A 22,275-nucleotide genomic window follows, 5' to 3' on the forward strand; every position below is an offset into this window, starting at 1 on the left:
GAAACTCATGTGTACCACGTAGGTTCCGGCAATTCGCCAAGGAGCTGGTAGCGCCCCAACTCCCTGTTCTTATATGACACCGGGTCATGAAGAGTATGAGTTCGGATGTCACGCCAGTATCGGTCAAGGCCAACCCTTGTTCCCGTAGCCTTGGCTCCAGTCACCTCGAAGATCCCTGACGTGACCCGGAGTCCCGTATCAGTCGCGACGACCTTGATGCTGGCAACCCATTCAGCGAACTCGCCACGTTCGGTCGCTGTGACTTCGGCTTTGTTGGAGGGATACTTTGTGTACACCGAGTCTGCAGCTAGGCCAGCTTTATCCGCTAGAGCCTCTGCCGCGCGAATATGTGCCAGGTAGTTACCCTAGGCGAGATAAGTGTCAGTATGGTGACCCTTTCCACAGCTCTCCTGAAAGTGGCGACTCAATTGTGGTCTAAAATTGCTTCCTTCATAGTCTTGGGAGTGGACGATTCGAAAGTATGGGTGACTATGTCAGCTTACATATGTAGAGAGGATATAGAACTCGTCCGTGGCCTTGTCCTTGTTCTGCTCGAAGTGTCAGCTTCAGCCAAGGTTCTTGAAAACAAATCATGAGATCTCTGAAATACGCCAGTACTTACATCCCCACCAAAAGGCCAGGCTCTTGTACTGGACACTGTGTACTTGGAGGCGTACTGGAGCGCGCCCAGCGCGATGCCCAAGTAAAAGTTGCTGAAAACTAGTTGAATTCTGTCGTATAACAGTCAGCGGATGCACTTCATCATGATAGAGTCATGAGGAGTTCCAAATCACGTACGTGGGAAGAAGCAAACTAGCGAAGGGAATCCCAAGGACTGCTGGGTCGGGACGCTTGGTCTTAACATCCCAGCCGAGGGCGTCCTCCCACGGTGAAGCCACTGCCTCGATTGAGACACCACCACTTTCAGTCAGGCGGAGTCCGACGTTATCCCAGTTGTGTGCAAACTTGATTCCTGGCTGTACGGTCGGGACGATGGCGAAGATATGGTCTTCTGTCCCTTCAAGCACACCCTCAAGCACAGTCAAATCTGAGACGACTCCGCCCGTGTTAAAAAACTTGCGGCCGTTGAAAATGATCTTGTCCCCGTCGTCTGTGATTTTCAAGTCGCTGTCTCTGGGGTTCACTGCACCTCCGATGAAATAGTTGTTAGAAAGGATGAGTTTTTGGAAGCGGTCTGCCTGTTCCAGACTCCCAACTACATTAGCAGTAGTGCTCCAGAGTAAATGGTACCCCAATAGCATTCCAATGGAGCTGTGGCTCAAATGTTAGTGATGCATGTACAGTAGCCGAGAAGCATAAGAGAAACATCCAAATGCAAAGGGCTCGGGTAGAAACTAACCCATCAGCCTTGGCCACCTCTCGGATAACTTTGTATCCGATGCTCCAAGGCTGCTCGCCTCCACCATACTTCTTCGGACCAAGAATTTTGGTCAGGCCTGAGTGCTTCAATAGGGCCACCTCTGCACGGGGCGACTTGTTCGCCCGCTCACGGGCACTGGCATCTCTCTCCAACACAGAAGCAACATCCTGCGCACGTTTGACCCAGCCAGCTGCATCTTGCGGCTGGGCCGCCCATTTTCCCACGTATTCTTCGTAAACTGCCGGTTCCGTTGCAGGGTGGGTGCCGTTCTCAGCCATGTTGACTTTGTATCTTTAGAATAGATGACTTAATCTAGAGCAGGAATTCGCAGGCAGGTTGATCAAGTCTAACAGTGTCAAGAATTTTCCTCGAACGAGGCGTTCGCTGCCGGCCTGGTCAGGTAACAGACTGGACTCGAGATCGGATGAGAGATGAAGCCGATGCAAGTCAAAGCCTGGCCGTGGGTGCTGGCTTTCACCATTTTGAGGCTGGTGATAATGCACATATTGTGACACCTGCATCCTTATCTCCTTTCTGAAGCAAGTGGTGTGATGGATTGCGCAATCGGGCCCAGAAACGTCGTGTCCTCGCCGGCTGCAGCTCTTATGTACTGTTGATACTAGTTGACCGAAGCTCCGGGTCTAGTGATGCGTCCCCCACGTGGTTGCAGTCTACATTAGGTTCACACTAAGATTTGCACACAACTCTGACCATGGCGTGAGGTTTGCCAAGGGCCATCGTGCGGAACCGACAGGAGCGATACATTACCCTAGTGTAGGTATCCGAGGCATCGCTGTGTGTGATGCGAAGTGTGATCGCTGAAAGGCTCCACACATTGAGGAGGCGGAGATTTTGCGGCTGTTCTTGCGGTTGTTCTTGCGGACTTGGGCACTACCGGTATTGGGATGTCTTTCATTTGGGACACCTCAAACATCAATGATGGACGCTGTAGAACTTTCGCCCCAGCGCTCTGAAGTCATTCCACCTAGGCATTCCTCTCGATTGCACCAGCCAACTGTGCTTGAACCAAGCATTTCAAGCAGATTTTGAAACTGTCCACTGGTAACAAGACTCGGAGTGGCATTTTTCTTCGCGGAATCTCTTCAATAGTTAATTACAGGACATTTTAAGCTACCAGGGTACACAAGATCCCACCAGTTGAGATACCATGGCCGATGAGAACGTGTGATCAGTTACGTATATATCTTGGTAGTGCCACGCTCTCTAAAATCTTCACCTCCCGAGGTCTTCAGTGAAAATGTACTCTACTTTCTCACATTCTTTTTTCAATCAACTATCGAACCTTCCCAAGGTCGGAGAAATAGATCCATCTGGCTGCCCGACTATTTATTCTTCTTGCCGAAGTAGCGGGACGTGTCACCGAGTGGAATATCCAACAATGACTCCGCCGTAAGATGATGAAACGTCAAGTACCTGTGATGAAGTGAGCCTGGATGTCTCCATCTCATTTTGTCGTATTTTTGAATGAGAAGACAAGAACTCACCAGCCACCTAATCCAGCCAGGAAACAGAACACCCCACCGGCCTTCTTGAGGCTGACTGAGGCGGCAGGATGCCCGTCCGCGGCGGCAAAATAGCTGCTGGCCACGAATAGGAAGCCAAGCACAAGAAAGACGAAGATCACGATAAAGGTGAGGTTCGTAGGAATTACCGCGATCAAAAGAGCAAAAACAAAGACGGTCCATACTAGAATCGAGTATAGCATCTCATCAGCAAGCAATCCTATGGCCAGGACCTACTGGTTAATCAGCCCTTGGGAAGGCTTACATATCATGAAGAACCCAAGAGCATTATTATACTGCTGGATATCGTCGCCGTATGCATCCGCGACCCCAAAGGCTGGCGTCAGCAACGCTGCATATCCCGCGTAGAATAGTCCTAGACACATTGAGAATCCGCGCCTGAACTCAGAACACACAGCTGAGGGAAAACGTACCGAATGCGCTGTAGACGGAGTATGTGAGACCATTACCGATCGCCAGCTCCCATTGGGCAGTTACCACTAGGCCAAACGCGGCGATGAAGAAGAAGTTTGCAATGTACACGTTGGTAGTCGTGACGCCTCGCCATTCCATAAGAGAAAGCGATAGAGTCGTCAGAGTCGTGGCGAACGCACCGATCGGTAATATCGACTGCAAAAAGTGTAAGCGTGGTCCTTCTTCCCGTCGAATCAAAGTGTACATACGCCCGCTCCAAGCGACTTGTTCCTTATGATGGGGAGAGGTTCATAAATGACGAATGGGGCACTGAGTTGGCTCTCTGGATCTGATCTCGTCACTGATGTCTTCAGGGGCCCATCGTGAGCCAATTCAGATGCTGAAATTCCAGACATATCCACGTTTGCTCTTAAAGGTGGTGAATTGAAAAAGTAGAATATAATCGGCGTGGGCAGGTGTCAGTCGGTCTGGGAAAGTATCTCAAGTGGCCGGCCATACAGACCAAGTGACACAAGCTGCGATGACATGCACACCGCGGAACGGATTAGGGACGAATCCCATTGGATATTTTACCATATCTACGGTACCTCACAAAAGACACATATTCATAGAGGACCTTGCTTCAACTCCGAGCTTAAAATGGCCTCTTTCCATGTTTGTCTTGCGCCATGCAGGCTAATGCTGAGCCGAGCGGGATAATTCTTATTCAGCCATTAGTCGTAGTCTTAACTCCAGGGTGACATGACGCCTTCGGTTCCAGAGATTGCAACGCGTTTAGATATATCGATGACCGTGCTCTTTGTGGAATGGTAGCTGAGGGGCTTGTTTGGGTTGGAAAGCTTAGCTACATTGCATCACCACGCTATTAGGTGGCGTAATCACGAGCGAATTGTGAGCTGCATTTGGAACAAGGCCAACCCATGTACCACTGCAGAGAAATATGAAAGACGCAAAACGTGTGTGTAGTGAAATTATAGAATCCACGGTAGCGTATGGAACTGGGTTTGATGATCATTTGTGTTACCTTATGTGGTGGAAAGGCCGCCCAGGCAAGGTTCAAGACTGATGTGGCCTGCAACCTTGGAGTGTTACAATCTAACTGTAACTTGTATGCAGCCCTGCATCTTGGGTGTTCGTGATCTCCAGGCTCACTCACCTGTCACAAATACTCGTTTTCTCACCCAAAACCATTCTTCTCCATTATTTTGAGGTAAAATGTACTCTCAGTCACATTTGGGGACTCTATTGATTGAGAAACCCGTTCTTTAAACTTGAATCGTAGAGTGACTTCCGGTTGGTGCATGTGATCAATATCCGGTAGCATACGCTCTGAAAATCTCGAGCAAGTCTCAGCGATGCTTAGTTACATCCCTCCTAAATCTTGGCTAGGGAGGGTTCACGTACTGTATTCTCTCTGCACTGTTATTGGCACTGTATTTTTGTAAACGCTGGGTCTTCAGCATTTACCAGTGTATGAAGGCGCCGCATACATTTTATATGTATGGGGATTAGAAACAAAACCACTTAGTGAGGCCCACAATCCAGAGTTTTGGTCGTCAAAATTGAAACTCGCTGATCCCAGTGGTATTGCGCAGAAGTGAGGTGGTTTCGTTTTAAATCCCCATACATCTAAAATGTATGTGGCGCCTTCATACAGTGACGCAGAAGTGAATACCGATGATATCCCACTGTGACTATTACCGGTAGCCTTACATTCACTGAAAGGGCTTACGGGGACATTTTGAGGCGTTGGGTCGGCCATCTAGAAACAAGGGGCGAATGAAATGATCATGATAATCGCCAAAGCCAGCCACTTCCAGGCTCATTGAGATCAAGACACTGGCACTGCTTACATTGGTTTTGGTTCTACGGCTGTTCCAATTGCACTACGATCCCAATACCGTCTCGGAATATGTATTCAACATCACATTTGAATGATTCAGACCTCCTTTGGATGAGTGAGTCTGGGTCTCTTTGAGCTGAGACAACGGTTGATTGCTTTTCAGGCTGCAGAAGGAGTTCAAGAAAAGACCAGTTGACATCAAAATAAAAAGGGTTGTTTCAGAGCTGTGGACTGAAAGGGGGGTCTCTCGCTGTTTGTCTCTCCTCTGCCTAGTATTGGCCTTCTCAAATACCGTTTCATCCTGCACGCATCTCAACAGATAAACCCAGAAGATCATTCTCCCATTATTTGAGCGAACTATGATAGTGAAAACTCCCTCTCTTCGAATCTAAAAAGGCACCTCACTGTATAAAATACACGCGAGCTGCTTGCTGGTCAGACTCGTCGAAGACACAAGTTCAAGCGTCTGCTCAAGTCCTGACTCACCCATGATAAATCGAATCCTGCGCTGTACTGATTCTGATCTTAGGGTGTGATATGGCAGTGTCGATCGTTGCTCAGTAGACGTATTATGCGCTTACTAAAGTTTTCAAGAGGAATCTCGGAAAGAGATGTGATTATCGGCGTCATCTTAGACTATTTGCCGAGAGCCTCATGCAGCTTTCCAGTCATGTAGTGTCACGGTGATTGGTAGGCAGTACAGCCATACCACTATAGACAAAACGTACGACGGAAGATCCGAGCGGAGACACGGGGATGCGTACATGTGCGAGGCGATGAGCTCAGTCATCAATATCATGCATTCCGGCCGTAAGACATTTTGATCCATCCACTTGAGCAGTGTCCTGTTCTTCTCGTACGTCAACCACACACAGCCCACGAATTGCCGCAACCTCGTCGGCCGACGCCTAGAACAACCCTTGCCTGTGAAACCAGGCTTGGTCCCTAAGATTAGCAAAGGATTGCTCTCGTTGCCGATCACCCGTGAACAGTTCTCACTTGCTAGCACCGTCTATCACGCACAAAACTAATAGCTGGTTTCCCATACAGAGCCAAGGTAATCGGTGGGTCTTTATAGAGCATGTTTGGACTTGGCCGCTGCTTAAGGGGCAGTTTGGTATCTGCCTCGCATAGCCCAAGTCGTCATGGTGGAAGCATGGCGCATTATTGAGTGCCATGGATTGTATCCTAGAGAAAAGTCCGATGTACTGAGTCCGAATAGCTGAAAATCACCACAGGTCTTTCTTGGTATTGTTCTGGCCTCAAGAGGACTTCAAGTGTCGATCTTGTAAGCCATGAATGCCTTTCGTAGTCAAATCCCTCGCCGATCTACCTTCTCCTGGGCGAAGCACAGCGCTGCCTAAAGTCAAAATCTGGTTCGAAAGCCTTGAGAAATGAATTTGGCGCGTTGATAGGTCACTGCATGTCTCGGTCATCTCGATCATCTTGGTTTTGCTGACGGGTGGTCAGCTATCAGCTTACGTACAAATGCCGAGGCCATCAAGCCTCGCTCCTTCGAAGAGTTACAGCTCGTGAGCATCGGAACTGAGCAGCATTGAATAAGTCAAAGATCGTCAAGTCCAACCATTGACCATGTATCTGTCAAGGGACAGAAATCAATATAAAAGGGAGCACAATGGCCACGCAATATCAGTTCAACATCGCATCATCAGCTTCACACACCTCTATCACTATCCATTTCAAGACTATCTACAAATTCAACTCCATAAAAATGCAGTTCTTCACCATCGTCTCCGTTGCCGTCACAATGATGGGTTTCGCTTCTGCCAGGCCCAGCGAGCACAGCACCGGTAAGCAGTCGCCGTTCCCTCTTTCAATTTCGAGAAATTCATTCTAAATCATTGTGCTATAGTGGCTCGTGACACATCAGGAAATTACCTGTTTCGCCGCGCATGTGACTGCGACGGAGTTGTTGCCTGTTGCATCAATGACTGCGGTGGCCGTGAGCAGTGCTGCAACACCACATGCAGTAAGCAGCTTTGTAATACAATTCTTGTCCCTTCAAACATGGCCATTTCCCATCTTCAGCCTATACAGAAAAAGCCTCTCGGGCTAAGAAAGTCTATGGCTACATTGTGGCCCGATCTTTACCGTATTCCCGTGAAACCACTTCTTCGATTTCTAGACAACTGACTCTGGACGCTATAGTGGACAGGTTCCCCGATTGTTATAACGCCTGCTAAGAGTATTCGCGGTCTTATACGGTTTGGAATATTACTCGAAATCTTTGATTGTGGAAGCTGTGGGTTCAAGATGAAGGAATAGCAAGAATGAGATGGATAGGTACTGGATAAGAAATAAAGAGTTTGGCCACTCTCATTCGACTCTAGCCAGAGAAGCACTCGAATGTGAAGACGTTGAAGTGCAACTGTAAAACTCGTCTGAATCTACGATTGCTCAAAACTCGAAAAGATACCAGCCCAAAGGTCCTTACGGACCAGACCAAAATTGGTAGTATTTCCATTTAATCAGGGGTAATCGATCACAACCTGATACCTACCTGTAACTTCACACGGGCGAGCCTGAATTCTAAACTCAATGGATCTAAGGAAAATCCAAAGAGATGCTTGGGTAAATAGATTCATTCTTAGTCGTTATTAACTGGAACAAAACAATGTATGATGCGAAGTGCATTCAGAAAGCAACTTTTTCGTCATAAAGGAGACCTCAGCAAACGTACCATAGTTAGCGTTGCTATGAGCCAACTTATTCAAGCGGGTAAAACAGACAAAGTATCAAGAAAAGAATTACTTCATCAAAATCAGAGACGAATTTGCACGCACGCCCTATAGGAGAGAGAGAGAGTCCGACGTCATTGCCTACGCGAGCAGGCCGAGAGGCTGAAGGGGTGCGTTCAAGTTTTGGATTGAAGACTGAGCTAGCTATCTTCACTCACAGTCAACACCGGTGCTCGACACTGAAGATTGACTATAGCAACGAAAGAGACACTTTGAAAGTTGACCAGTAACATGTTAGAAAACGTACGTGTTTCCCACGCTTCCTTATGTCTATGCTTTGAAATTTATGCAGGGACATCTGGAGCTCCCGAGTTGGACTGATGCAAGTAATTATGGTTTCGAGTCATCTTGAATCAATCTAACTCACGAACAGTCCGCAATGACTACTGAACTATACTTGTGTAGACACCGGTGGGAACATCATGATATCCCCTCTTCCCAACCGTGTGCGTAAGCTGACTTCGCCAATCTTCACCCCGAGAGAGTTTGCCAATGGACGCCTCGAACGTAAACTCAGGCTTCCATCCCAAATCCCTCACAGCCCGCGAAGAGTCATATACCCGATCAATCCTGCCGAGATGCTTCCATCCCCTTTGTGCAAGGACCTCCCCGCTCCCAGGGACGCATTCCTCCATCACCTTCGCCACGGCGGCCCCCCCGCCGCCACCATTCAGCAGCCTCATCGCCTCCTCGTCCCGCGCAAAAGGCGTGGGCGCGCTGATGATATACCTCCCCCACGACACACTCCCCTCCGCGGCTCTCTGCACCGCACACACGCACGCGCCGACGGCATCAGCCACGTCGACCCGGCGGTACGCCAGCTCGCACACCTTGAGGTTATCGCCCTCCATGGCGGCCCTGCGGGCATCGTCGTCATCCTCCTCCGGGAAGAAGCGGCTGGTGCGGAGCACGACCACCGGGAGACCCGTGTCAGCGTGCACGAGGCGGCAGATGTCCTCGGCGGCGACTTTTGTCGCGCCGTAGATGTTCTTTGGCACCGGTGCTACGTCCTCGTCGATCCAGGCCGCGGGCTCGCCCGGCGCCGGGCTCAGGGCGGCGCCGAAGGCCGACGTTGTGCTTACGAAGACGAGGGACTGGACCTGTTGTGGGTGGAGGGCGGCTGCTTCCTCGAGGAGCACGAGGGTCCCTGTTATGTTTGTCGATATGAAGTCTTGTTTTGTGTGGCTGCCAATGTGTGGTTTGTGAAGGGTTGCCGTGTGGATTATGTGCCGTATGGTCGGTCGGGAGGCGAGTAGCTCGCGGATGAAGGGGCGGTCCGTGATGGAGCCTTGAAGTGTGTCTGGTCTGATTGAAGGCTTAATGTCGATGCCGAGTGGGGTGTACCCGTAGGCCTGGAGGGTTAGCATGAGGGCATGACCCAAGTGGCCCGAAGAGCCGGTGACTAGCACACTGGGGGTTGTTGAGGTCATGTTGAAATGACTTCCGGATGATCTCCCTCGTATGGAATCTTATCTTCGCCGTGGCAGCTCTCGCGTGGTGAGATATGTATAATAGAGAAAAGTGGATAGACCAGGCTGGACAGTCGATGCTGTCGTCAAGACGGATTCCGAGGCCTTTAGTAAACCGACTTGGAGCATGTTAATAAGAAGCTAGGCGATGCTTGGCGGTGAGTCAACCGGGGAGAATCACACTTGAGATTTCATCTAGTTCGGCATACTACCCTGAGCCGTTTGACCGTTTCACATGAGAATTCGAGACCTGTTCTTCAACGTGCGGAATGGGCGCATCAGGAGATTGAGGTAACTCTTTCACAGAAATTCGTCATGAGGCAGCCCGAAGTTAGTAACGGTACCTGGGCCGTAAGGGATGCCTTCATGTTGGATACTCCACGGCACACGCTCATGGAAAATTGCTAGCACTTGATCGACGTTATGAGTCCTAGAAGTGCGCTGCGAGCATGATATGCAAGGTGTTTTCGAGTCTAAATGAAGGCGTAAAGGCCATGTGGTGTATTATACTACTTTATATCTTCACTTACAATGAGCGAGCGTGCCTGTGGATCCCGGCAGGCACCCATTTTAGGCCGGCCCCGTGGCGTAGTGGTCTAACGCTGGGTGTACCTTTTCAAGGTAGTAGGTTCGATTCCTACGGGGGCCGCGAAATAGACCCATGGAACAGCCGACCATGTTAAAAACTACGGTAAGTATTCGGCTTCGAAACTACCTCTGGATATAGGTTTTTCCCCCTTGTGGTTTTTCCTATGGCCAGCCGAAATATGTATATAGAAAAATTTTCCTTTGTCAAGCGAAACGGAGGTACCCAATCCTCCCGTCAGATCTTCCGAAAGGGACCGCTCATGTTAGGAGGGATACGTGAGGAAAATCGGTAAATGAAGACCTAGCGAGACGTACGACGTTAAAAATACACACACACACCCATTTTAGGCCTATTTCAGAGCACTTCTGCAGATATAGTTAGGTAGTAACAACCTACAGAATATACACCACTATACCCCACAAGAATCCACAAAAAATCGATTTTTTATACTAGAATGGTACATTCTTATACTTTACGTTAAGCTGTAGGGTGAATCGCTCATTAAAACGTTAGCACACTAGAAGAACCTAGCTAAGAAGCTAGTCACTTATTAAATTATTAATATAACTAAGTCACCTATTAAAATATTAATATAAATAACTTAATAAAGATCTTTTAATTAAATTAGTCTCTCTCTCTCTTTTAAAATATTAATAAAACTTAATAGCTTTATAAAATTTTTAAATATTTAATTAATAGAACTTAATATTAAATATTAAATAAAACTTACTATTATTAAAGTAAGAAAAAGTAAGCTTTATTACTATTATTAATTATATAAAAATAAGTTTTATAAGTTAAATAAGTTAAGTAAACCTTTAAATAATTACTTTTAAATAACTATTTTTAAATAACTACTTTTTAAATAATTATTTCTTAAATAACTATTTTTTAAATAATTTATATTTAAATTAATTATTAAATAAACCTTTAAAAAAACTCCTAATTAAAGTTAATAAACACTTATATAAACCTTTAAAACACTACTTTCCACTCTTTCTATACTTATAATAAGTATAATAAGTACTTTAAGTTAAGAAATAAACTTTTTAAATATATTTACTTTAATATAAATAAAAGAAAGTAGTAAAACTAAAGGATAAAAAAATTAGTAAAATAGATAGTTAACTATAGATAGTTAAGTTAAAGAAAGGAGTATATATAGATTTTAATATGCACCTATTTTAGGCTTATTTTAAAGCACTTCTACAGATGTAGTTAGGTAGTAATAACCTATAGAATATACACCACTACACCCCACAAGAATCCACATACCCCTATGATTTGCCCTCATCCTTGTAAATGGCAAATAGCGCATCGATATTGATTCTGCATGCCTGAAAATAGACAATATTGGATGCAAAAGTTTAGGTATGTAGCTTACCAGTTCGAGTTGCGCTTCATACTCCTTGCCCACCAATTCACCCTTCGGCTCAAGGTGTCTAGAGACTCGCACATGCAGTCAACCACATGTGCACTAATGCGCTTGGCCGATTGCCCAATCCATTGTTCAGGATGTGATCTCATGTTCGATGATGCTCCTAACATAAGCACGTATCTAATACTGTATCAGTAAACTTCTCCCGCGATGCTAAATGTAAGTAAGCATCTAGACTACCTTCTTGCTGGATTTCCTGAACGGGCTTGGCCGCAAGGATGGGCAATTATCAGAGTCGGGTCCAGCGGCAGTTTGAGGGTTAGGGCCCCCGGGTGGCGTCGCCCAAAGTCGTTTTCCCCCAGCCTTGCCTCTGCCGCTTAGCCGTGCAGCCCAGGCCTTTTCAGAGCCGTCAGAGCCGTCGAACCTGGGAACCTTGCCCTGATTTTAAGTCTGGGCGGGTCTGGGTAGGGCTGTGTCCCTGTTAAATTCCCCGACGGCATCCTGGGCTGGCCGGGTGGGCACGCTGTGCTCGAGAGGCTCGGGGGGGCATTTGACGTCAAAAAGCATGGATGCGCCTCCCTCAAAGCCACGGTGACGACGTCATCGTGCTATTTTCTCGAGGGCCTCGCCTTCGCCTGAGTAGCACGCAGGCCACGGCCACGGCCACGGCTTGCACAGCCGTGCATGGCCTTGTGCCAAGGAGCATATAAACCCCACCGAGGCTGCTTTTGAGGACATCGCACCACTATAAGTCGTCCTACACACCTACCTTTGAGCCTTCACCCCTCGAACAACACCTGCTCACAGAACTTGACACCAATTGATTCTACCTAGAACCTCTGCAACCAACCCTCCCACAAGAACCAGAACATATCCATCCACAGCAGTCAACATGGGTCGGCCGGCGTCTTCCACGACTGATATGATCGACTACTTCATCGCCATCTTCATCCCTCCTGTAAGCCTCGTCCTTCGCATTGCATTACCTCACTCATGTGGCCTGAGTAGCTAACAAGCCTGGCAGCTGGCGGTCTTCCTCAAGCGCGGCTGTGGCGCTGATCTCCTCATCAACATTTGTCTGACCATCCTGGGTTGGATTCCTGGTCTGATCCACGCCTGGTGGATTATCAGGTAACTACGATCTTGTCCCTGAAAGAGAGCGGAAGACTAACATTTGACAACCTCAGCAAACATGAGAGGGCAGCCATCCGTCATGGCTGAGAGGCCAGATACAGGCATGGGACCAAGAGCAGAGCATGCGGGCGAGAAAGCTTGTTGATTTGGCGTTCTTGGTCAACTTCTTGGGTTGTCCACCCGACCCTCTATTTTGCCTTTCGTTTCTTTTACTTGGATGGGCGGATGCGGCATGTTTGTTTTGATACCCACCTCAACTGTCGTCTCCATTCACAGTTGAGACCGGTTTTCCCCGGCGTGCAAGAGTCAGTGGCCGGTTTACGCTACAGCACGATAGATCCTAATTGAAGATATCCCGGAAAAACTGCCCTCGGTGGTCTGAGCTTGAGCCCCCCTTTGAGTGCTACGCCGTGACGGCGGTTCTGCTTCTGTCGGCGCACCACGTCTGCGGTGCAAATAGGACTCGCGCGTGACATACATTGCTGGCCCGTTGTGCAACAAGATCGGCATTCCGAAAGGAGATGGTTGAAGATGGCTGTCAGTGCGGCGCCAGCTGCCATTCATTGGTGGTGTTCCAGAGACGCAGGTCGGCTGTCGACAGTGAGGGTTGCCGGGCGACGGTCACGCGTGTGAGATTTTGGGGGAGTCGTCAAGGTGGTCGGTCGCAAGAGATAACAAGCCTCTGGAACGTGTTGCTTGGGCTTCAAGACCCGACCCGGGGTGGCGAGAGTTTGTTGGTGTGACGGGGGTTTGCAAGTCGGTCACCGAGGGTCAATGTCGACTTCCCTTGGGCTCAACAGTCTGACCACATCGCCAATCGCCTATGACCACACAAGCTACCAGTGGATCTACAAAACGTTGACTCGGCGTTCTTTGTCCATGCTGGCGGGGTAAAGTCGATGGTCCCATCGGTAGCGGGACTGTGGATGCACTGACGGGCGGGGAAGACGCAAGGGTCGAGGTGAACTGTGGTAGAGCTTGGGAGCAGATAACGAACGCCCTGCCACATCGTCCCTCTTAGAGCAGGTACGATAAGGAAGGAGTCACCTGTCACCTGGGTCGTGGCCAGATGGGCCTTGACAGCATGGTGGTGGTGCTGGAGGTCGAAATGGGTTGATGCGGAGCGCTGGCAGCTGACAGCGCCAGCCCACCGGCGCTAACAACAACAGCTTCTGACAAGAGGCCTCTCTCTGACACCTGAAGCCTGGCCCTGGTCCCTGGCCGCATAATCCAGTGCTCTTGGCTGGGTAGCATGACAGTAGCTGCTTGGGCTGTATCCCCCTGGGAATCACTGATGCACAATCTCGAATTCGTCTGCATGTCGCATGACTGACAGTCTTTTCTCTCTGGCAGTCTTTCCCCTCTTGCCGTGTGCCCGACGACGACGACAACGGTTGTTGGCCCAAGTACTCCGTACACTACAGTGGACTCGACTCCAACCGGGCTCCACCCTTGCTCCCCACCACCGTCTCCTCCCCCTCAAAAGCTGCCCTCTGGCAATCACACCTTGGGCTGGCTGCGCACACTGCCGCAGACGCCGACGTCACGACCAAGAAGCATCCGAACTTTGAACTTTGTCCTCCCAAAAACATACTCCACCAGCACGCCCACATACACAGCAGCTGCTAACCTTATCATCACATCACCCGTCGCCGTCGCCGTCTTTGGACAGCTGCCGTGTGGATCCCCTCGCTCCCAAGAGAGCCAAGAGCACCCGCGGTTGCTCACCAGCTTACCGTCTGTCCACATTACCACCGCCTCCATCGGGTCGCCCGTCGCATCGCCTGCCCTCGGAGCAACAACCCCCCAGCTCGTCATCACGAGCGAGGGGCCCACCGTTCCTGATCGAACCCGAGCACTCCGCCACCCTCGGTGTGAGAATGGGTAACACCAACGCCAAAGAGTCGCGTTCAGGCGACGCCGGCCCTTCCTCCAGCCATCGCCATCACCGAACCTCCCTTGCTCCCGCCTTCGACCCCTCCGCCACATCAAATGACCGCCCAGCCTCAAGTCACCGCTCGAGGAATAGGGCAAGCCGCAACGACCTCGGCACCTTGCTGGGCATCGGCCAGTCCTCCTCCTCCTCAGCCTCCCGCCCCGACCCCTCCTACGAACGCCGCGAGACCAAGCAGGAGCGCGAGGCACGCCGGCTCGAGCGCGAGAGGGTCCAGCGTGTCAAGGAACGCGAGAGGAGCATCAGGGAGGAACATGTCGACGGCGGATATCTCGTCACCATGGGCGTTTACGTCGGCCCCGAGGACTACAGCAAACCCGTCGTCCGCCAGCTACAGGTGCGACACACCTCTCCCCTTCTCTTTTACTTACCGCCCGCAAGACACCATTCACGCCATGCCAGTTCGGCAGGTTGCTGACGACTCTGACTACTTGCTGCAGATTGAGAGGAAAGTCGCGCCTTTCTGGAGGGGCCTGAACGATTTCGACGAGCAGTGGGCAGAGCATCAAATCATTGCCGCTGCCCGAGGCCTTCCTATCCCCCCCGCCGACCAAACACCACCCGACGAGCTGGTGCCGAGGCCCCTGTCCTCCTCCGCATCTCCGTCCGCTTCTACTCAGAACCTGAACAATCTCACTGTTCCCATGGGTCCCAGAACACAGTCCGTGGCATCCGACAGGAGCGCTTCCAACGTGGGCTCTGCGCTGCCGTCGCCCACTGGTCCGGGCAACAAGTCATCCGCCTCTCCCTTCAAGCCTCGCACCAAGGCACTCGCTGCAGCTCTGAGCCTGGGCTCGCGTAACGGCTCGAGTGCAGAGCTAGCTCCACGAGAGATAAACCTGCCCAACGACCCATTTGTAAACGGGCAGCCGCTCGAAGTGTTCCTGTACAAAGAGGGCAGCGAATGCCCCATCTGCTTCCTCTACTACCCCCCATACCTCAACCACACTCGATGCTGCGACCAGGCCATCTGCAGCGAGTGTTTTGTGCAGATCAAGCGCCCCGACCCGCACTTTCCCGAAGGTCATGGCGATGGGGAGCAGGCGGAGCCAGCCCCAAACCCGGAAGAGCAGAGTGGCCTCCTGATCTCGGAGCCTGCGCAATGTCCTTACTGCCAGCAGACTGAGTTTGGTGTCACATACGACCCTCCGCCATTCCGCCGGGGCCTCACCTACGCCATACCGCCGGGAGGCGTCGGCACCATGAGCACTGCGATGAGTTCTAGTAGCTCCCTCAACTCGGCAGCTCTGTCGCCAACCCCCATGTCACCCCCTCCGTCTGGTACGGGCGGAGGAAGAAGACGAACACAGTCCCTGTCCGCCAACGCGCCCAATGTCATTACAACTGACCGCGTGCGACCGGACTGGGCCACTAAGCTTGCAGCGCAGCGGAACCACCAGGCTCGCCGCGCTGCCGCCGCGACAGCGTTGCACACCGCTGCCTTCCTCATGGGGGACTCCGGGACAAGGTCGTTCGGTAGGATGAGCCGGTTCAGCAGGAGGAACACCAATAGCGAATCCAACAACACGGCCGACGGCAACGCCGGAGCCGCAGCGGCGGCCGCCGGAGCCTCGGCAGGAGCTTCCTCCGGCCCTGAACCTGGTCCTAGGAACAGTTCTGGTCGTGGCCTGCTGGCTGGGCCTACGAACGACCGGCGCCAAAGCCACATGGAGAACCTCGAGAACATGATGCTTGCTGAGGCCATTCGACTGTCGCTGGCGGCCGAAGAAGAACGAAAGCGCAAGGCTGAAAAGGAGGAGAAGAAAGACGCAAAGCGGAGAGAGAAGGAAGAGCGCAAGGCTGCCAAGGCAGCTGCTAAGGGGCATCCGTACTCGGGCAGCGGCCAGAGCTCTACCAACGGGAGCACGCTCAGCTTGCCGGGCCTCGGAGCTATTGGCCGGCGAAGAGGCAACAGCGCTGCGTCGAATCTGAGGATGGAGGCTACAACAGCCAACGCAATGGCGTCGACGGGAAACTCCAGTGGCGCAGTCAACTCCACACCCGCTTCGGAGGCGACCGCCAAGGGAAAGGGTGTTGACCGTGGTCCGGCGCAGACATCTTCCGAGTCTGAAATCGGAAGGGCCAACGTGGACGCTCTGCATCCCGAAAAGGCACCAACGTCCACTCCGGCTCCGCCACCTACCTCTGCACCACGTCCCGTCCCTTCACCGCACCAGCATGCCGGCCCTTCTCACCTTCGCCAGATGAGCAACGCATCCTCTGGGTCTTCCCTGCCTGATTCCCAGTCCGGAAGCTACCAGAACCAACCCTTTCTCCAGGAGGACCCCCATGCCAGCGGTGTGTCTCTTGCTGGCAGAAGCGACGCGAGTGACGAAGGCGGCGCGGGACGGTCCGGCGAGAACGAGCACGACGACACGAGCAGTACAGAACCATTGTTCAACTACCGGAGTTTGGCACAAATGGTTGGGGTCGAGATGGATGGTGTCAATGCAGGCCGTCGGCTGAGCCAGATAGGAGAAAGCCATGCCGAAGACGACGCCAATGTCACCATTCCATCCGAGACCCAAGGTGACGATAAACGCGACTCGATCCACGAGGCCAGCGCGGAACATACGGAAGATGTATCATCACCACCACAGACCGAGGAAGATGACAACGACAAGATGTCGAAGAGCGTTGCGACGCTGACACCAGAGATGATGAGCGCTGGGAAAGACGCTGCCGAGGCTGGTGGCACGGAGGTGGCCCAGTCTAGCGGGCCTGTGAACACACCGCAACTGATGGTTACCCCTGAAACGCCCGTCCCCGATGACGATGGAGCCGAGTCCAAGCAGCTGGGCTTCCAGGGCACGAGGACGGTAGAGATACCGGGAGAGATGACCCACTGAGACTATGTAGGTAACAACGGGCTTTCTAAACCAGGAAGTCGGGGACATGTTTGTCATGGACGCGTGGATCGAATGCATGGGAGTATGGGTGGATTAGATCATCTTGGTGACTGGGGAAAGTATCCAAAGGATAGACTGACTATGACCACCTAGCAAGCGATGGTTTATCTATTTCAATGCATATATTATACTACATTTCGTTAGGGGGGCCTTATTCCCAGGTGCCCCCTTCTGCCCGCTGTGCGGGTGTCATGCGTCGACTATTATGCTCCAGGTCTAGAAGCGAGATCCTCGCCCATCTGGCCCTGTTTCCCAACTTGGAATGTTCCTGTCAGCCACACAGTGTAAGTCGAGACCAACGTCGGCTATGGGCTCCATTATTACCGATGAATTCCTGGCCACTTTTTGTGGGCATCATCTAGCGTTGCATCTGGGGATACGATTATCTGGCGCCTATCCGAGCAACAAAATGCCGTCACCAGGAGCGCCAAGGAGACTTAGGTAATACAACGACCGGAGCGCGTTGAGAATATTTATAGGGCCTCCATAAACAAGACAAGCTCTCGTCTCACAGGCGAGGAGACTCGGCGACCAACGTCATTATTATTATTACCGCTCACCTTCCTCAAAATAAGTCTTTTACGATGTCAGCCACAAAAGTCTGGAGGCGTCGCGCCGACGCCGAGGAGAAGGCACGGCAGCCGCCAGCACCAGCCGCCGCTGTTGCTGCTCCACCAAACGATGTATGATGTCTCACCCACGCTTTTATTAAAACCCTCAGCCCACACACAGCACACCCACGTTGCCTACGAACCGGAATCACAGCTAAAAGAGGAGAATCCCCCAACCGCACAGGTCGAGGCGCTCAAGCAAGACGGCGACTCCTTCACGCTCGCCTCCTTCACGCACGAGGACGCCTGGGTCCTCGGCAACCTGCTCCGGCGGCGGCTGCTGCCCCTGCCCGCGGCGGCGGTGATCTCGATCGCGCTCGCCAACAGCGGGCAGGTGCTGTTCCAGGCGGTGACGGGCCCGGGCGTCGTGCCGGACAACGAGACGTGGGTGCGGCGGAAGCGCAACACGGTGCTGCGCTGGGGGTGCAGCACGTGGCTCATGCACTGCAAGTACGGCGGGGACGAGGCGGCGTTCCGGGCCAAGTTCGGCATGAGCGCGGACGTGGCGGCTGGGTACGCCATCCACGGCGGGGCGGTGCCGATCCGCGTGCAAGGGGTGGAGGGGGTGGTTGCTGTTGTTGTTGTTAGCGGGCTGAAGCAGCATGAGGACCATGGCGTTATTGTTGAGACTATCAAGGAGAATTGGGAGTGATGTGCTGCCGGGCCGGTTTGATGCGTTAGGAGCAGTCGGGACTTGGATGTTGGCCCTTAATGAAGAAGGGGAGTCGTTGGGCTGCTGTCCTGTGATCTGGGATCTACGGAGACAGTTTCATGAAGTGATCCGAGGACCTCGGGATCTATCAAGTAACCATGGAAAGTAAGGGAAAGCCCGTTCGAGTGAAAATAATGGTGGTACATTCCAGTGTCAATTGCTTGTCGACTTTGTGACGTTGACATGCACCATTGCCACTGACATGTCAAATTGAAACCAGAATACGTTCTCGAAGTAGCCCTTCACCGTGAACGGAAGAGATCCGGAATATCTGTAATATGGTCCTCTGCATCACTGGCAGGGAACGTTGTGACAGCGCGAGATTAGCACCTTCAGCTTTCCACACCTACCCGGGCGCCTTACTTGATGAACCCAAAATCGATGAAGGAGAATGGGTCTATTGTGGATGTACTCTTCTTGTTGCCCAGAGGTTTTACTAACTCTTCGCTTTGAGAAGAGTATCACGCATGGGTATGCGTCCCAAAGCTCAAACTTCTGAGGGAATCCCAACTCTATTTTGGGGGGGGAGAGGTCCGCAACGTGCTTAGGTAGTCATCTACTTCAGAGTATCATAAGAGGCCATATATAACATCTCTTTTGCAGAGTCCTGTATCACACTTTGGCTGCCATTTGTTTCGCCAAACGGACTCTCCCCTACTAGTAGAGATCGAAACCAAATTATCAAAAGGAAAGCCAAATCGGCTGGCGCCTCGCATAGTGATGTAGAACCTTCTCCCTCTAGCACGGGGCTATTCTTTTGTCTGCGGTCTCTCCAGAGAGTCTCTGAAGGTTTGTAATATCTTTCAAAAAGTTGACGGAGTTGTGGATGTCTAAGTCGTATCATGACCAAATGATCAGGTCTCAACGGGCCAGGAGGTGTTCCTGAAGAGCGCATGCTTTTCGATTCAACCGAGCCAGCCACTCGATCTGCCAACAGCAGCATCCAGATAAGTTCGAGAGACAGATGATACTGTTCCATTGACTTATAGCGTCCGAGGGAACCTTGGAACCCCTTTAGGCCATTATCAAGCTGGCTCCTCATGTTTGAGTCGACCATGAAAGTCAGGCATAGAGCAATCATGTCGCCTTTCAGCATCTTGGGCGACAGCGATGATGATTTGACAGAATGATCGGCCTATTGCCGCAACGTCTTCTCATTCATCACGTGTGTGGTTCCTAATGTTGGAGACCTCCAGTTCAAGTTTGGTGAGACCCGGCCAGTCCAGCTTCAAGTCGGCACCGCAGAGGAGCCAGCGTTTCCCGACTGGCCGGAGTTTTGTTCTGTAGCTACAGTCACCCTCTGGTCAAATTGGAAGGTCTCATTTCTTGATGTATGATGGAATGCTGAAGAAGAGTGACCAAGCGGGCTCGAGAGTGTTCTATGGCCAAGCACTTGTTCACCACCTCGTTCTCAGACCATGGGCTTCATCTCATCACGGCAGACCGAATCCTCTTCAAACCGGCCCTCAGCTCTAGGTGCACAAGGCTGAGGCTCAGGTTGACCGCACTTTTGTCTCGTCTTGTGGTCACGTACAGCATGCAGAGAGATAGAGCAAATCACCGGAGAGAAAACAACACGTCCCAAGCCAGGAGGACTTCAGGAGATAATCGTACAACCTCGCAGTTACGACTCGCTTGAATGTGTCGGTAGATGCCTACGTGCGGAACATTGAATGCAATGATACAGACGGCACGACTGGCAAGCTTTGGAAAATCAGGCACTGGAAGGACTCGGAGGTCGTACCTAAGTTGAGTTCATGCAGAGTTTGAATACTTTCATAATTAGAGACTACACCTATTTTTTATCCCCTTGAACAGGGCATGCTCAAGCATAGCAGCCGGGACCGCCAGCCAGCATGTAAAGACACACAGGGGCACCAGTCGCCACCCCGGCGACAGCACACGCCGAGTTCTCAATGCATGCGTATCCCTCCCCGCAGTCAGCGTCAGTGGCACACGTCTGTGTGGTGCAGGTGAGGCACAAGTTGCAGTACGCAGTCCCGTCGACATCAGACTGGCAGGAGGAATACGGGTAGGCCGAGTTGCAAGGGCTGTAAGGCGTGGCACCCGTGTTGATGTTGTACGGTACTATGCCAGCCGGGCACTTTTGTTCCCCGGCGTGGTTTTCTTCCGTTAGACGCGCTTCTTTGCGGAGGAGTCAATCAAAACATCAGACGGCAAATGCCGGCCATGGAGGGGAAGACATTACTCACGTTTGGGAAGAGTCCCGTCTGGGTGGGGACGGGGGGAGCCGTGGAGGTGGGCGTGGCGGGGCAGACGCCGCCCTTGTTGTAGAAGGTGTTGGCCGAGTTCGGGTCGTAGACGTCGTTACCCTCAACCGTGTAGTTGTAGAGAGCGCACGCAGGGGTGGAAAGAATGCCGAAGCTCAGGCAGGCCTCGTTGGCGTCGCACAGGGCGAGGCAGCCGCCGTACGAGGCTGAGTAGGCATCCGGGTAGAATCCTGGGGCAGGATCAGCACACCTGCACCTAGGTGTCGATCACGACTTTTGCAATATTATAGCCAACTTACCAATGTTGGCACCGGTGTCCCACCCGGGATATCCGGTACACGTCGGCGCCGCGGTGGGGATGGGTTGTGTGGATGTCGGGGCCGGGGTCGGGATTGCTGGGCACACATTCCCCCTGTTGAAGAAATTATTGGGGGATGCCGGGTCATAGACGGCGTTTCCCTCCACGGCATAGTCGTACAGGATGCAGTTGGGTCCGGCGGTGTTGTAGGAGAAACTCAAGCACGCGCTGTTGGCGTTGCAAAGGGAATTGCAGGCTGCCTGCGTGGCCGACAATGGGTCACCGTAGAAGCCGATATCCACGCCGGTGCCCCAGCCTCTATACGCACACTCCTGCGCCAGGCATGTGCCGGCGAGGAAGGGGGCCACGACCGCGATGTATCGGGACAGCATCTTGATGCGAACTTCCGAGGTTGTGACGGCAGCAGGGGAACTCCCAGGGGATAAGACAGACGACGGACTGGTGAGTTATTAGACGGTCACGTAAGGCTCATATAACCCAGACTGCTGCTGGCGGTGGGTGTTGATGTTGCTTCGCATCGCGGGTAGCCCGGGCGTGTTTAAATACCTGGGCATCACTACTCCGTACCTAGGTACTCCGTACTCTGCCCTCACCGGCGCGACCTTGCCATCTCGTATTCATGATATGACCACCTTCCGGATAAAGGACTGCGATGGTGCCAAGCCGAGGGGGAGATGGCCAGACGCGTGCATGTCCTTTCGCTCCGTACGCGCAGGTCGAGTTCCTCTCTGGGATCAGAAAGCGACCACGGCTTCTCGCTTCCGCAAGGTGTTCCTGCGGTTCACATTGGTGACACAGATGCCAATCTGACTGCTTTCTGTGGGTCGGGGAATGTCGTATGCTCATCAGCCTGCCCTCATTTGCCTCGATCGATAGTCTATATGCCCGCCTTGGAGCCTGCAACGCCGCCCACCAATGAGCACGCGCCCGGGTCCCCGCGTGGTTGCAGTGAAGGATTTTGAATGCATGGGGCGTCCCGCCGCGGACCTGCATTCTGGGCCCAAGGCTGGAGCCGGCGGTCCAGATGA

At 52.0% G+C, this 22,275-nt stretch overlaps 6 protein-coding genes across 6 annotated transcripts; 3 read left to right on the forward strand and 3 right to left on the reverse strand.

The window, feature by feature from the left end:
* Window positions 1-5: 5 nt before the first annotated feature.
* Window positions 6-1,659, reverse strand: KVR01_000989 (uncharacterized protein; the record flags this gene model as incomplete). The annotated part of the gene is made up of 5 exons (XM_044788463.1): window positions 6-365; window positions 504-548; window positions 623-731; window positions 799-1,272; window positions 1,361-1,659. The coding sequence occupies 5 exons, from the start codon at window positions 1,657-1,659 to the stop codon at window positions 6-8; spliced, it is 1,287 nt and encodes a 428-aa protein (XP_044650938.1).
* Window positions 1,660-2,882: 1,223 nt separating this feature from the next.
* Window positions 2,883-3,734, reverse strand: KVR01_000393 (uncharacterized protein; the record flags this gene model as incomplete). The annotated part of the gene is made up of 4 exons (XM_044784497.1): window positions 2,883-3,088; window positions 3,170-3,256; window positions 3,339-3,534; window positions 3,588-3,734. 4 exons carry the CDS (start codon window positions 3,732-3,734, stop codon window positions 2,883-2,885), a joined length of 636 nt encoding a protein of 211 aa, XP_044650342.1.
* A 3,127-nt stretch (window positions 3,735-6,861) lies between these two features.
* Window positions 6,862-7,579, forward strand: KVR01_000877 (uncharacterized protein). Its single transcript, XM_044790626.1, has 3 exons — window positions 6,862-6,993; window positions 7,056-7,172; window positions 7,352-7,579. Exons 1-3 carry the CDS (start codon window positions 6,915-6,917, stop codon window positions 7,384-7,386), a joined length of 231 nt encoding a protein of 76 aa, XP_044650826.1. The 5' UTR covers window positions 6,862-6,914; the 3' UTR covers window positions 7,387-7,579.
* Window positions 7,580-12,851: 5,272 nt separating this feature from the next.
* KVR01_000603 (uncharacterized protein) lies at window positions 12,852-17,509 on the forward strand. The gene is made up of 2 exons (XM_044790045.1): window positions 12,852-14,802; window positions 14,906-17,509. Exons 1-2 carry the CDS (start codon window positions 14,392-14,394, stop codon window positions 17,312-17,314), a joined length of 2,820 nt encoding a protein of 939 aa, XP_044650552.1. The 5' UTR covers window positions 12,852-14,391; the 3' UTR covers window positions 17,315-17,509.
* A 31-nt stretch (window positions 17,510-17,540) lies between these two features.
* On the forward strand, window positions 17,541-18,847 carry KVR01_000818 (uncharacterized protein). Its single transcript, XM_044784621.1, has 2 exons — window positions 17,541-18,057; window positions 18,170-18,847. The coding sequence occupies exons 1-2, from the start codon at window positions 17,959-17,961 to the stop codon at window positions 18,635-18,637; spliced, it is 567 nt and encodes a 188-aa protein (XP_044650767.1). The 5' UTR covers window positions 17,541-17,958; the 3' UTR covers window positions 18,638-18,847.
* A 1,610-nt stretch (window positions 18,848-20,457) lies between these two features.
* On the reverse strand, window positions 20,458-21,897 carry KVR01_000747 (uncharacterized protein). Its single transcript, XM_044785579.1, has 3 exons — window positions 21,228-21,897; window positions 20,911-21,158; window positions 20,458-20,801 (listed from the first exon to the last, which is right to left on the reverse strand). Exons 1-3 carry the CDS (start codon window positions 21,616-21,618, stop codon window positions 20,523-20,525), a joined length of 918 nt encoding a protein of 305 aa, XP_044650696.1. The 5' UTR covers window positions 21,619-21,897; the 3' UTR covers window positions 20,458-20,522.
* Window positions 21,898-22,275: the final 378 nt, after the last annotated feature.

Source organism: Diaporthe batatas (genome assembly GCF_019321695.1).
Source record: "Diaporthe batatas strain CRI 302-4 chromosome Unknown Contig00001, whole genome shotgun sequence".
NCBI classification, from domain to species: Eukaryota; Fungi; Ascomycota; class Sordariomycetes; order Diaporthales; family Diaporthaceae; genus Diaporthe; species Diaporthe batatas.

Excerpts from the sequence above, each read along its gene's own strand:
- KVR01_000603 (XM_044790045.1), top strand. The coding sequence starts at position 14,392 with ATGGGTAACACCAACGCCAAAGAGTCGCGTTCAGGCGACGCCGGCCCT. Across the intron at positions 14,803-14,905 it reads CCGTCGTCCGCCAGCTACAG|ATTGAGAGGAAAGTCGCGCC; the intron begins GTGCGACACACC and ends TACTTGCTGCAG.
- KVR01_000747 (XM_044785579.1), bottom strand. The coding sequence starts at position 21,618 with ATGCTGTCCCGATACATCGCGGTCGTGGCCCCCTTCCTCGCCGGCACA. Across the intron at positions 21,159-21,227 it reads GGACACCGGTGCCAACATTG|GATTCTACCCGGATGCCTAC; the intron begins GTAAGTTGGCTA and ends ATCCTGCCCCAG. Across the intron at positions 20,802-20,910 it reads AGACGGGACTCTTCCCAAAC|TGCCCGGCTGGCATAGTACC; the intron begins GTGAGTAATGTC and ends GGGGAACAAAAG.
- KVR01_000877 (XM_044790626.1), top strand. The coding sequence starts at position 6,915 with ATGCAGTTCTTCACCATCGTCTCCGTTGCCGTCACAATGATGGGTTTC. Across the intron at positions 6,994-7,055 it reads GCCCAGCGAGCACAGCACCG|TGGCTCGTGACACATCAGGA; the intron begins GTAAGCAGTCGC and ends ATTGTGCTATAG. Across the intron at positions 7,173-7,351 it reads GTGCTGCAACACCACATGCA|TGGACAGGTTCCCCGATTGT; the intron begins GTAAGCAGCTTT and ends TGGACGCTATAG.
- KVR01_000818 (XM_044784621.1), top strand. The coding sequence starts at position 17,959 with ATGTCAGCCACAAAAGTCTGGAGGCGTCGCGCCGACGCCGAGGAGAAG. Across the intron at positions 18,058-18,169 it reads TTGCTGCTCCACCAAACGAT|GTCGAGGCGCTCAAGCAAGA; the intron begins GTATGATGTCTC and ends CCAACCGCACAG.